The sequence below is a fragment of the Phodopus roborovskii genome, unplaced genomic scaffold (genome assembly GCF_943737965.1).
Source record: "Phodopus roborovskii unplaced genomic scaffold, PHOROB, whole genome shotgun sequence".
Taxonomy (NCBI): Eukaryota; Metazoa; Chordata; class Mammalia; order Rodentia; family Cricetidae; genus Phodopus; species Phodopus roborovskii.
The window spans coordinates 72,799,887-72,813,648 of NW_026126418.1; the positions used below are offsets into that span (position 1 = coordinate 72,799,887).

General features: G+C 56.8%; 1 protein-coding gene across 1 annotated transcript in view; it reads right to left on the reverse strand.

Annotated features, from left to right (window-relative positions):
- The window catches only part of Fibcd1 (fibrinogen C domain containing 1), a 30,013-nt gene extending 18,110 nt beyond the window's left edge, over positions 1 to 11,903 (reverse strand). Inside the window, exons 1-4 of the mRNA XM_051185138.1 lie at positions 11,416 to 11,903; positions 4,545 to 5,018; positions 942 to 1,101; positions 440 to 576 (exon numbers count right to left, since the gene is read on the reverse strand). Coding sequence (XP_051041095.1) covers positions 440 to 576; positions 942 to 1,101; positions 4,545 to 5,018; positions 11,416 to 11,487 — 843 coding nt within the window. The 5' untranslated portion in view covers positions 11,488 to 11,903. The remainder of the gene's footprint in view (positions 1 to 439; positions 577 to 941; positions 1,102 to 4,544; positions 5,019 to 11,415) is intronic.
- Positions 11,904 to 13,762: the final 1,859 nt, after the last annotated feature.

Consider the following 13,762-nt stretch of genomic DNA (forward strand, 5'->3'; position numbering starts at 1 on the left):
ACAACAGGCTTTCGGGATGCCCCAGCTTCCCCAGCTCAGAGGAACCTCAGGGTACCTGTGGCTGGCTACACCATCCCTGCAGCCTGGTAGGATCCCAATCTTCCACTGTCCAATCACGCAGACATAGGGAGGAATAGGGCTCAGAGTCCCTCCCTTCCTCCCCAACATGTACCTACCCTGGATAGATAAAGAAGTGTTACTCAGTCCACAAGAGGGTCAGGTCCCTAGCACCTCTATCCTAAGGCCACACCCCACTCCACAGTACACCCTGAGAACCAAGGCATGGGTGCTTAGGGCTCAGGAGCAATGGTGCCTCTTATCTGGTTTCTGCTCCCTGAGGGCAGACTCACCTGGTGTCTACAGGGAATGGGAGGAGTTGGAGTTAGGCAGGCAGAGCATGCTGGGTGGGCTGCCTCTGCAGACAAATGTACACACTCACCGTCCAGCCTCCGCCATCAGTGCGCATGTCACAGTAGACCTGGAAGCCAGCCGGGTAGTGGGTGGGGAAGACTGAGTAGACACCATCATCCTGCTGTCCACTCAAGAGAACATCCAGGCAGTCCCGGGGCCGAGAGCCTGTGACAGGGGACCCAGATCAGGGTGACGGTGGCCCAGACATTATGTTCTATCATCTCTTCCCTCCAAAGAGGTCCCCGGCTCTCTTGGAAAAGTCTGTCCACCTTGTGCTTGCAAAGAGCACAGGCCCTCAGTCCCGAGTAAATCCCTGGGGCCTTGCTTTCCTCATCTGGAAAATGGGCTCATGGCTCACCAGGTCAGGCTCTGAGTCACCTGGCCCACAGGAAGTCTGTTTTCTATAGCAGCAGCATGTCATTGTCTATCAGAGTCAAGGTGGTAGAGGATGGCAGACAACCCTCACTACAACTTTCTCCCTGGAAGTGGGCACCAGAGCCCCCCAGAGAAAGCAAGTGTGTTTCACTTACCATTAGCGCATCCCCGGGGCCGCGCTCCTCTGGAAGGGGCCCTTTGAAGGTCAGCCTTGACACGGGGCCGGCCCAGGCCCCGCTCCCTCTGCAGAGCCTCCAGAACATCACTGACAGAGTTCACCAGGTGAGCCATGTGGCCTTGGCTCTCAGAAAGAAGCTGCAGAGCACGGAAGACATTAGAGGGGACACAGACCTGGGGAGCCCCCTGCCAGGGAATCCTTCTCTCTCCCCTCACCCTGCCTCACCCCCCCCCCCGCTTGCCCTGGCCTCAGGGTCATGTTCATGGCAGTTGGAGGGGTCAGTAGAGCTCTAAAGGGTTCAGAGGGCACTCTGGGTGAAGCCTGGCCACTGCTATGCACCCAATGCAGGAAAAGGCAGCAGCAGACATCAGCCTGAGCTCATCCTCCTGTGGGTCAGGCTGGCTTTGAACCTCTGATGCTCCGGCCCCCACCTCCCCAGAATGGAGATTACAGACCAGTATATGTCTATATTAACACCCAGACAATTACACACCCAGTATATGCAGTGCTGGGAACCCAGCCTGGGGCTTCACAGGCAAGCACTACCCACTGAGCCACACGGAACACCCCAGCAAGCCTCGGTTATTAGGGGGAAATGAGTTATTGTCACCTCCCCAGCCTAGCTGCTGTGGGGACCTGTGACCACACACACAGCACCAGTGTGGCATCGGCCCCAGTGAGGTCTTCCTCGATTTACCTTCCTGGCTGTGGTGCATCATAACCATTATTTCTTCTAAAGCCCCCACATGAGGAGGCTAAGGTGGGGATGGTTCCCTGCACTTGGAGGAATGGGCCTGAGTCTTGGGAAGGGCATAGAGCCTGGGCACTAGTCACTGGGTTCAAAATGGGTCCCAAACAAGGATACCCTCTGCTCCCTTCGCCACTCCCCACTTGCAGGGAATCTCCACAGATGCCTGATACCCATCACCTCACAGGGCCCTCTCGTGCTGCAAAGAGCCAGGACTTGAGACCATTACCTCCACGTTCCCAAAGGGAACCTGAAGCCTCAGAGGAGGAAGACATTTGAGAATCAGGATTCATGCTGCCTCCTCCTGCGGATAGGTGGCAGGGGGAGGGACCAACCCAGGTGGGGGTGGGGGCCAGGCCCTGGTGCTCCCTGAGGAGGTTGGGCTCCAGTGTCCTGTGCCACATCAGTTGTGTGACACCCTCTCTGCCCTGTCTGCAGACCAGGAGGAGGGCCTGTCTTTCTGGGGTGGACTGTCACTACCAAATGTTCTCGGGGACGCTCCGGCCATTTGAGGTAACACATACTCCTCCCATTTCCCCCTCCATCACTGTCCATGGGTAGGAGCTCAATAGAGCAACATCGATTCCCCCAGGAACCTCTTACTGTGCTGGCTGGATGCAGGGGGTGGGGGTTCCCTGCATCCTCACCCTGGGCTTCAGAGAGCTATGGGACCCAGTGGAGTGGGAGACAGTGGACAGCTGGCGGCACAAAGTAAGCTAGGTCTTGCTCGCCGAACCTGCCACTCGCCAGATAATAGCCCATCGGAGAAAGAGAAAGAAATACACCCAGCCAGCAGTTTACAAAATATGATTCTCGGCTTGTCCAAAGGCTGGGCCCAGTGAAGCTCTCGGCCTTGTTGGTTTCCCCTCTGCTGAGCAGGAGATTCAGTGATCTCCCGGAACACTGCAGTGAGCAGGGGAAGCCTGCTGCCTTACCACAGTGACCTCTGGTCAGGCTCCATGGAGCCCCTGTGGGGACACAGGCAGCCCTTGGTGAGGGGGTGGCACAGACCCCTCAGGAAACCCCACTGCACAGACCATCCTTTTGAGTGGCCATGGGCATGACATTCAGCAGCTCAGGCACGGCCCCTCCCACTCCCTGGCAGGCAGAGGAGACCTCGGTTTAAACTAGCAAATGATTACCACTGAAACATATAAACCTGCCCCGAATTAATAGGGAGTCAGTCCCTGCTCGCTGAGCCGCACGAACCATCATGAGAAGAGCTGGCGGCGACCAGAGGCCGTGAAATCAGGGCAGCTGCTTGCAGCGAAGCTCAACAGTGACCAAGCTTCTATCAGGCTCCTCACCACTGAGCCTCAATGTGCCCCTCTGCAGAGTGGGGCAACAAAGGCCCCGCCCCCAGGGAAGTGGACCATCGCACTCACAAAGGGTCTTCAATGGAGGTTCAGTCTAAACAGCCTATGGATGGAGGGATGGAACAGATAGTGGGTGTCTCTACATGCTAGAAGCCTGCTGAGCCCTGTGCAGTCAGCAACACCAGCATTCCCTCGGGCTTGGCCTGGTACCCCATTTTACAGTGGGAAGAACCTACCTAGTGGCCGAAGCTAAGATGGACCCCACATGGTATCCTCAAGTGAACAGGAAGAAATGCTAGCTTTAGCTGGGCCCCTGAGCAACAGACCTCTGAAAATTGTGGCTTTGGGAACAGAATCAGGGGTTTCGAGAAGGTGCTGCAAGATGGCTGAGGGAACATGGCTGGTTGTCTCTGAATGATCCCCAAGGACAGAAAACATCTCAGATGGCCCTGTACCAGGTGAGTTGCAGCACTGGAGACTGGGGACACTATCCATCTTGCCTTTCATGGGGGGCATTCCAGCTCAGAGGGCTATTTGTAGCCAGCCTGAGCTCACCAGGGCTGAGTTCAGGGACGGCAGAGTGGGGTTCCTGTCACCCAGGTCCTGGCAATCTCCTGCTCTGCTGATGGGCCCGGGGGAGGGGCAGCAGGAAGCTGGCTGTTTGTCCCCCAACCCAGGGGACCCATCACCCTGTCAGTCACCCAGACAGAGTGACAAGGGCTATAATTTCTCCAGCTGCAGCCTTCAAGGGGAGGGAAGAGGCGACTGCTCATGAGCTCTGGATGACCAAATGCCTGGTCACCTTGGGTGTCCAAATAAGGAGAGTATAGAAATGGCAGGGATGGCTAGTGGGGTAGGGCTGAGTCAGAGGGGTGAAGTAGCACAGAGCTGGGAGCTGGGCAGGGTACCGAGGACACACCAGCACCACTCTCCAAGCCTCAAATTTTTGTTCTAAAAACAGCAGAGGTAAACAAGGCAGTTCTGAGTCCTTCCTCCTCCAAGGAGATCAGAGGGCTTTGTGACAGAGCCAAAGCCAAAACCTGACCCCCAACTCCACTTGACCTTTGCAGGAACCTGGCTGGGTACCCGGTAGGGGTGGGGAGGGAGGAGATGGGAGGCCTGGCTAGGTTCCCCTCAATGGCCCTGCATCCCTGGAAACTTGTGGGCAGCTCAGAACAGAGCAGTGACAGCTCCCATGGACAGTGAGCTGTCATAAGACAACCTGAGAATAAGCTGCACCCTCCTTACCTTAGTTTGCAACTAATGATGGGGGATCGGGGTAATAGCAAACTTGCTTGCAATTCAGTCTCTCAGGGGGCCTGGGAGGCCCTCTAGCACTGGGTCTGCAAGGCTACAGGGCTACCAGGAAACTGTGGGAGAAAAGCTGGGTTGGGATGTTGTTCATGTATGTGAGAACACAGCCCTCCACAACTGGAAAGTACAAGGCCCAAGTTGGAGCACCGGCCCAGTGACCCCACCCCTCAAATGGAGACACCCTCCGCCAGAGGGCCCTTACCTGGACTAGGCGGCCCTGTTCACTCTGCAGGGTGCTGAGGCCCTGGTCCAGCATGCTGTGTCCCTTGCGCAGTCCAGCACATTCAGCTTGCAGCTCAGAGGCCCGGGCCAGCAGCCGGGGCACCTGGTCAGCCAGTGCATCCAGCAGCTCGGGGGCACCATCCAGCCTTGCTTGGGCCTGATGGTCACTCAGTGCCCGCAGCATGGAGGCCTGCACACCCTCCAGACGAGTAAAGCTGTCCGTGAGGTCAGGGCAGCGAGGGTCGATGAGAAGGCTGAGGTGGGAGCTGTCGGCCCTCTCCACGGTGACCAGGGCACTGTTGGCCCCTGCAGACCCTGTGCTGACAATGGGTGGAGGGGGTGTGCCTGGCACATGGGCATGGTTCAGGAAGAGAACCGCACCAGTGACAGCCACGGCCAGCAGCACTGCAAGGGACAGGAGCACCGTGCACAGCACGTAGCTGCAGCTTGGTCGCTGTAGGTCAGCCCAGGAGACAGACAGACAGAGAGGAGAAAGGAAGACAAGCATTAGAGGCCAGCCTGTGCCTGTGACTGCAGAGAGGCTCAGGAGTCTGGGAGGAAAGAGAAACACCACCACCACCATCACCACCCTTCACCCCCCCCACCCCTCCACCCCACCCCCACCCCGAAGGAAGCTGCAGAGGGCTGGTGAACCAAGATGTCCTAAAAGTGGCCCGAGAACAACTGAAGCCAAAGCCAGAGTGTCACTTAAAATGGGGCCATGACTGTGTGTTGACAATGTCTTGGGACCCACTCATTCTACCAAGTCACTTGTAGCCCCTGAGCATTTATATGTGGGAAAAACTAAAGCCCAGAGAGGACAAGATGCCTGCCCAGAATCACTCAGCCAATTAGAAACAGAGTTCTGATTTGACCCTAAGCTCCCGCCTTTGGGGGGGCAGTGGCTAGGCACCTCCTGTAACCAAATCTCAACTCTCTCACACACACACTGCCCCTACATTCTCAACTTCTGAATTTGAGATGCCTCTTTAAATGAGTTAGTATATTAAAGCCCCTGGAGCTGTGCCTAGCACGTTACACTTCTGCAATAAATATTAGTGGCTTTTATTATCTCATGATCAATGTGCTCAGAGCATCTGGAGGTGGTTTTTATCTTCCACCCAGAGCGTTATTTCTGTGTGTCCTCTGCATTGGGAGGACACCTTCCCTTTCTCATACACGGTAAGATCTTATGGTGTAGCTAACTGCTAGCTTGCTTTCCTGCCATGTAGAAAATACCCATTGTGTTTACTAAGATGCCAACTGCTTCTCTCCCACAAATCCCAAGACCACAGATAGCTCCCGAGTCTCTTGGCAGGAGAGTAGCAGGGGCTGAGGGCAAAGGACTGCCTTCTCCAGGAAGCCCTCCTTGACTGTTCCTTCTCTCCCCCAGCGTTGCTCAGGACAGATTTTATCGCTTTCGATTCAGTCACCCATTTCATCACTTTTAGGAAGTCCCATGAGCCAGGCTCAGGGACTCTCCAAAAGACACATCAGTGCAGGCTCAGACCCTGTGTCCCTTCCAGGGGCATTTGTGTCCATGACTTGATTCTCAACCTCTCTGGGGACACAATCCCTTTGGAGCTCTGACAAAGGCTGAGGATCTGGGAACTGGTAAGACATGGGAAGGACACCTGCCTGGACCTCGGCCCCACCCACACAGTCTGACCACCTGGCACAGCTAAGTTCTGACCTGTGAAGTGGATGGATATACAGAGGCAGAGAAAGTGGGTGGGCCAGGCCATGCCTTTGGGGCAAGCTGGGACACCGGGCTCCACAGAGCCTCAGGCCCTCCAGGCAGAGCCTGAGCCTGAGGTTCTGAGATGTGGCTACCTCCCCTTCATGATGATACACACAGAATGGAGGTAACCCCAGGCTGCACCAAGCCCCCCACCCCAGGCAGGCCAGCAGCCATGTACCATGTCCATACCTCTGAAGCCTGAAAGCAGCCCCTGCTGTGAAGGCTGCAGCTGAACTCATTGTGCAGATGTGGAAACTGAGGCTCAGTGAGCAAAGACACAATCCCGAAGTGGCACGGGGGGGGGTGGGGGAAGAATGTTAGAGACAACTTGGGGCTTGGTGGCTGTGGGTTGAATGTCCCCCAACATTCCTTCCTTGCTTAAGCAAGGCTGGAGCTTCAGGGACAAAGCTGTTGGTAACTGGGTGCCTGTCACACCTGAGCACTTCCAAGCCCTGTCCTCTGATTGTGTGGCATTGAGGTCCCCAGGCAGCTTGGGTCTCCAGGACTTCATCCTGATGGATTGGGCACAGTCTTCCCAGGGGAGTGGGGACAGAGGGGGCAGAGGAAGAGGGGGTTGCAGGGTCCCTTGGAACCAGTGTGGCATGGGAGCTCAGTGATGGAGCAGGCTGCTCTTGGAGGAGAATTAGTCTTTAGAGATCAACTCCAAAGATGAAGAGCTGCTCGTTTTTATAGGCTGCGGCTTACGTGCCTCGCAGAGAAATCGCCCAAGATAATAAGGGGGCCCGGGCCAGGCGGCGAGCGCTGTGCCTCAGGCTGGAGCTTATTAATCAGTCTTTGGTCAGGTAGAACACAGTGCACCCCAATCCTCCCATACAAGGTGGGGTGGAGGGCAGCACAGAGCCTCCCAAGGACAGGTCATAGAGCCTAGAAGGAAGCAGAAGCCTAAGTCAGGAGACGGGGTTGAAGGCTGCATGTCCCCAGCTAAAGGGATGTCTACGATCCCTGCAATAGGAGTCAGTGGCTGGGCCTTGAGATGGTTGGCAGGTAAAGGTGCTTGCTGGAGAGCCTGACAGCCTGGGTTCAATCCTTGGAACTAATGTATAGGAGGAGAGAACCAGCTCCCAAGTTGTCTTTTGCCCTCTCTATGCACTGTAGTACGTGTAACCCTGCTGCCCACAACACAAAGTAAATAAAAATTAAAAAGAAATTAAGTGCTTGTCCAATGGAAGGCTAAGTGGGGCTTGCCTTGGGAGGGAAGCAGACGCCTCCCAGAATACCTCTATGGGAAGGTGACATTTGTCCAATATACTTTTTGGAGTCGCCAGTCTTTAAGAACAACTTGAGTGTCTATAGTACCAAGGGGCCCTGGGAACTCCATCCCTGCATATGGCACCTATCCCCTCCTCTTCTTTCCCTGGTGGCTCGGTTCCATGGTCCTAGACAGAGAGCCTCATCGTGGCCACCAGCTGAATGAAGAGGTCTCATGTGGGCCAGGGAGGCAGGGTGTTATGGGACAGCCATGGTGTCTCCCCAGCCTAGGCGCCTCAGCCAGAGGCTGTGGCTACGCTTAGGGTGGACCAGTGTTGCTGACTTTGCATGGGAGAACTGGGATGCTCTGGCTTTCTGGAAGGTCCTAGGGGCAGCTGCTGAAGGTACCCAAGGTGACAGAGATGATGTGGGAACCGCCCGCACCATCCCTTCTAGAGGCTCAGGACATTTTCACTCCCTAGGGAATTCTCGGCTTGGCTCTCGCTTTCCTGGGTGTCTGTGAAGGGCCCCCATATACTGGCCTCCTCCACATGGCTCACTTGAGCCTTAGCTCTGAGCCCCAAAGCTGGCCACATTTCTATCACCTGCCCCAGAGTCATTGAGTGTCACCCCTGGCCTGAACAAAGAGAAGACAAAACACTGGGTCCTTATAACCTTCCAGGCCCCAGACACTGGCAGTTTAGCCATGACCAGCCCAAGTGTACACACTTGGTGTCTGCTGTTCCCTCCCTAGGGCCACATATACCCAGGTCCCTGGCAGCCAAATGTCATCAGCAGCTCTATGTGACTCTCCCTGCCCACCTCTGCCGGGCCTGGGAGCCTCAGGCAGGCCATGCTGACTCAAAAGACTGCTGAATGGGGGCCTCCAGTGGTCCTCCCCCACCCCAATCTGATGTGGTGACTTCTCAACTCTAGTAAATGAGAAGGAAATCTTTCTTGTATGGCACCCACCATGACCTGTGGCAGTTCCTGACTTGTGTGTTTGCCCCATAGGACTCCATGTTTCCTGAGGTGTTGGCTGAATCTCCTGGTATGATGTAGGATCTCCGTAAATAGCCATATGAATAAATTAAATACAGCAAGGACTAAGGTTAGACCTCAGGAAAGACTTCCCAAACAGAATAGCTTGCTTGCTTTCTGGAATGTTTCTAGAAGTTTTGAAATAACTGAAACACAGGGTTGGGAGGTTATGACTGGGAGGTTAATTGCTGGGGAACCACTGGGTTCTCTCGGCAAGAAGCCACCACTCCCTCCGAGGAGACAGCTCACGGTGACATCTTTCAGACATTCCAGGACTGGAAGCTGGTGTGAAGTTCCAGAGTACTATTTGAACACCTGGCAAATATCACTTCAGTGTCTTCCTGCCCCAAGGCATACAAGACCCTTGCTGTGCAGGGACAGGAAGACACCCTAATGAAGCTGGAGTTAGTCACTTGGTCAAGGTCATTCACCCAATGCAGAGACAATTCGGGGACAGAGCCAGGCAGGGCAGATAGATCTAAGGAGGTCCCCAGGAGTGGCCATGCCTAGACGTGAGGAAGGGCTGGAGCCACTGTCCAAGTGACTGAGCTCTGGAGAGCAGTGGTTTCAGGGAAGGACACAGGCTCTCTCCCCTCACCTTTGCCTCACTTGTTCGGGCCGCTGGTTTGGTCCCAGGGGTCCTCCTCTATCATATCTGCCAGCCTCCTATGATGGTGTGAACAAGAAGTGAGCTATGCCTGGTCTGATGCTGGGGTGCAGTCTCGGCACGCATGTATCCCGCCCTGCGATAAGGGACAGGGTGCTGGGAGAACCAGCCTTTCTGTGGGCACACAGCACTTTGAGCGGTGACTCCCTTGTTAGCTCACCATGTTATAGGGGAGGCGAGGAAGAACACGACAGTTGGTCCCATTTCACAGAAGCAACAGCGAGAAACAGCAACTCAGCATGAATCAGAAACAAAGATAAAACTAAGATGGAAGGAGAAGTCCCCCAAAGAGAGCGAGGCCCAGCCTCTTTCCACTCCCTACTCTCTCTGCATTCCTCGTAGGTCCTGACCTCTGGGCTAAGCATACAGTGGGCACAAGACCCACCCTGGTGCATACTGGGTCACTATTCGATGACGAAATGGGTATCCAATATCTCCATAGCCAGCATAGACGGCTGAGCTCTGCCTGGGGCAGCTGGAAGCTGGTCCCCAGGCCACACCCTGCCCAGTACACCTTGAAGTCCCATTTTGTAGTAGACTCCCCCAGAAGCTCCCACCCTCCTCTCCCATGTTCCACCTGGCCAAGCACCAAGCAGGTAACCTCAGTAACTGACCTGGGCTTCTGGGAAGGAATACAATCTGGGCAGGGGAGACCTAAGGGAACTCAGAGGAGAGAAGGGATCTAGAGCTAGGGGCATACTTTAAAACAAAACTGTCTGGACTAAGAGCCCTGCCCCAGGTATCCAGGGAGGCCTCCCAGAAGAGGCAGCCTCATTCCAGTCCTGTGAAGAACAGGTAGGGTATCCCTGATAGTGCCAATCAAAACAGAGAAAAGCTCTAGAAGTGGACTATAGCCCAGGGAGGGAAAAGGCAAGCAGTCAGGACCAGTAAGCCACTAAAGGAAGGAAGACTGAACCCAGCTGGGACAGCCTTAGGGACAATTCCTGAAGTTACCACAGCTTCTTTAAGATCTCAGCAGGAAGGGCCCTGGCACTGGGCAGGGTGGCATACAGGGAAGACAGGGGCAGGTAAGGAGGGGAACAGAGTGCCCAAGATGGCAACCAAAGGGACTGTGGCTAGAAGGACAATAGAGTTCTCACTCTCTGGCCCAAGTGCTATGTGGCTTCGGCATATTCCTCAGCCTTTCTGATCCTTGCCTGTGATGTGGGAATGTATACTTGTGAAGAGCTACTGACGAGAGAAAGTGAGGTAGCATCAGGGCTTTGCAAACTGCACTCAGCCGGTCCCCCTGACAGACAAGTGTGGCTCCAGAAAGAAAAGCAGGTTGCAGTTTTTAAAGAGTGAGGGGCGGGCCTTGGCCACCCCCTCCTTCTCTGGTGGCAAACGCTCACTGTTCCTTCCCCAGTGACATCTGTCTGGGAGAAATTTAAAATTTAAAACGGGTAGCCCCATTATCTGTTCTCCTTGGCGAATGGCCTCCTCAACATGCCTGTCTATCCCAGTCCCTTGATGGCTAAGCCTGGGGCAGTCCTGCGGCCACCCCTCTGCCCAGCCCTTGGTAGCTCCTCCCTGCTCTGTCCCAGCTGGTGCAGTGCACAGCCCTGGGGCACCCTCGGAGCTGGGGTACTTTACTGTCCCTGCAGATGCAGTAGGGAGAGAGGACCAGGCAGACCGGGGTTCAAATCCCTGCAGGCCCTGCATGGCCTCAGGCGGGAGCTGGACATCTCTGAGTCTTGCTCTCCTGGTCTTAAAGTGGGAGAAGCGCAGTGCCCAGGCTTCTCATAGGAGATAAATATTTTCTTGTCCCCTATTGGGTTTGAGCATCTGGGTAAAGAGGGAGATGGGAGGGAGAGGGAAGGAGCGGCTGGGGGGGGGCAGGTCCTGATCTTGAAGCCCGGAAGGATGTGCGAGGAGCCTGGCACAGGTTGAAGACTTGCAAGTGGGGAGGATGCCCATTGTGGCTGTGGGCGAATGGGACTCAGCACACAGATCATCTGTCTGTCAGCTGTCCCCAACTGAAGGGCTGGTCCACAACCAACTATAGGTCCTCTCTTTCCTCTGCATGAGCGAGCACGGGGGTCTCCGATGGGGGTGGGGACTGGCTGCAGCGAGTGCCTTCTGCAGGGAGCCCCGAGTTCAAGTCTCCGCTGAGGGAGGAGAGCAGGTGTTCCCCCAGCCCGGCATAAGCTCCCAAACTCCAGCCCCCGCACCCGTCCCCGCGCCCGTGAGTACCTGAGGTTTGTCGCGCGGTCGGTCCTCAAGTTGGGACGCGCCGCCCACGGTCTTCCACCGCTCGTGGACCATCTTCCCGCAGGACCCGCGGAGGCGCGGGGCGCGGCCGAACGCAAGGGAGGCACGAGGTGCACCGGGTGTGCTGCGCGCGCGGGAGGCCCCCTCGGTGCAGGGGACCAGAGGCGGCCCAAGAGCGGCAGCCGCCTGCAAGGCTGCGTGTGAGCGCCTGTGATCGCGGGGAGCGCGGGCGCGAGCCTCCGAGAGCCGCCCGCGCCGCGCCGTCCCCGCGTCCGCTCCCGCGCCTCCCGCGCGCTCCTCCCTCCGCCCTCCTCCTCCCGCCTCAGTCTCCGCGTCTTCTCCCTCTCGGACTCTTAGGGCCTTTTATTGCTCCCCGCGGCTTCCGGGCGCGCGCGTGCGCGCCCCGCCGACTCCAAAAGTGACTCCCGCTCCAGCCTGGCCGCGGGTGGCGGGGACTAGTCAGCAGCAGCAGGCGCGACGACAGCCACGGGCTCCCCGAGGAGCCCGCGCGTCCTGCCGCGCCCGGTGCAAACTTCCTATCGGGACTCGCTTAAGTCGGAGATCATCCCCGAGAAAAGGGCTGGGAGGAGACCAAGTGCCCCTTGCGGGACTCCGGGGATCCAGGTCCCCGGGCAAGTGTGCGCGTGGCCCGCTTGTCTCCAGCTCCGGGGTCTCGTGCTCGAGTCTCCGACTCCGCAGCCGGGCTCCTGCACATCCCACGGCACCCGCCCATTCCGGGTCCCCGTCGATGCGGTCCCCGAAAGCTGGCCTAGAGCTGTCCCGACCGCGGGAGGAGGGATGTGAGCCATCCCAGTGGGGGCTTCTTAGTCGTCCCTCCCACCAGCAACACTTTTTAAAGCGTTTAATCCGCCCGAGCAGCCTTCGGAGGTAATTGACAAAGTCCTTAATCTGCGCGGTTAACGAGCTGCTGTTGTGGCTCCGACCGCGTGGCTCCCACGCGCCCCACGCCGGGCCCCGCCGGCCGCCCTTCCCCCAGCTCCGCAGAGATGCCCGGGCCCCCTGCTACTCCCTAAAGCTGTTTTCCGGCTCTGGCCGCCTTGCTGTTCCCTGGCACCGTCTTCATCTCTCTCCCACCGGCTGCCAGTCTGTCGCCCTGTCTTCGTCCCTCGTCTCGTCCCTGTAGGCGTCTGGCAGGCGTGGGGCAGGCCTCTTGAGGGTGGGGCCCGAGCCTGACATGGGCAGAGTGGTCCCTGGCATCAGAGCTGGAGCTAGGCACCATGGCCACATGCCCTCCCAGACTGTTACCAGATAGAAACTGGGTCCCAGTCTGCACGAACTTAGCGCTACAGCTGGTTGGAATCTCCTGCGGTCCCCGCCCGGCTTCCCACTAGCAAGCTGCTGGTGTTACTGCTGGTGTTACTGAGTAACCCCAGGCTGGGGTTAGGAAAAGCTCCTTGGGATGCACCTGTGTCCCTCCAACCACCCATTACACCAATTAAGGGGGTTAGGTGGTCTCAGGCCTAGGGCAGAAGACTGTCGTCATTGGTCACTGAACTTCTCTTGACTCAGTTTCTCCTTATATCCAAAGGGTTAACAACACCTCATTCAGAAGGGCTTTTTTGGTTCTGAAGCAGGGGCCGTACATAAGCATCTATGGGGCACTTCCCTGCTGTGACCTCAACCAGGCTTCATTTCTCTCAGATCCTCAGTTTCCTCACTGAGCAAGCAAGGAGGGAGCAGAGCTGTGGGGTTTCCCGGGGTACCCTCACCAGAAGCAGGTGACAGGATTTGATTCCAGGCCAGGTGTATACTAAAAATCACCCTTGGCAATTCTGAACGGGAGTCTGGGGGAAAGGGTTCAAAGGAGAGTAGTCAGCGCCTCTAGGGTCCCCGGTCGGGACGGTGCTTTGACAGACCAGGGAAAACCAGGCAGGTGCGCAGAGGAGCCTCCAGCACGTTTGCTCCTGGGCCTGTGGAAGGACAGGTAAGCGGGGGCCACCTAGCGGCTCCTCCTGGCAATGTTCGCTGGTGGGATCGGTCACCTACTCAGCAAGAGTCCTCAACTCTCCTGCCTGCTGGAGAGCAGGTGGTGGGGAGGGGTGAGCTGTGGGCCTTACTCCATTACCACTTTGCACGGAGCTCTTGGCTCAGGTGACTCCAGGAGGATCAGTGGTGGACTAGCCTTGGCAAGAGCACATTCAGTCCTCGTACTCTGCACTCACCTCAGGCACAGTCTCATCAGCCCCACAGGGGTTTAGGATGAGCCTAACCCTAACCGGAAGAGTGGCCACTTCACAGACCAACACCTTTACAAGGCAGAAGGAGGCCAAGCATCAGGGACAAGTCTGTTGGCACTCAGCATCCTGGC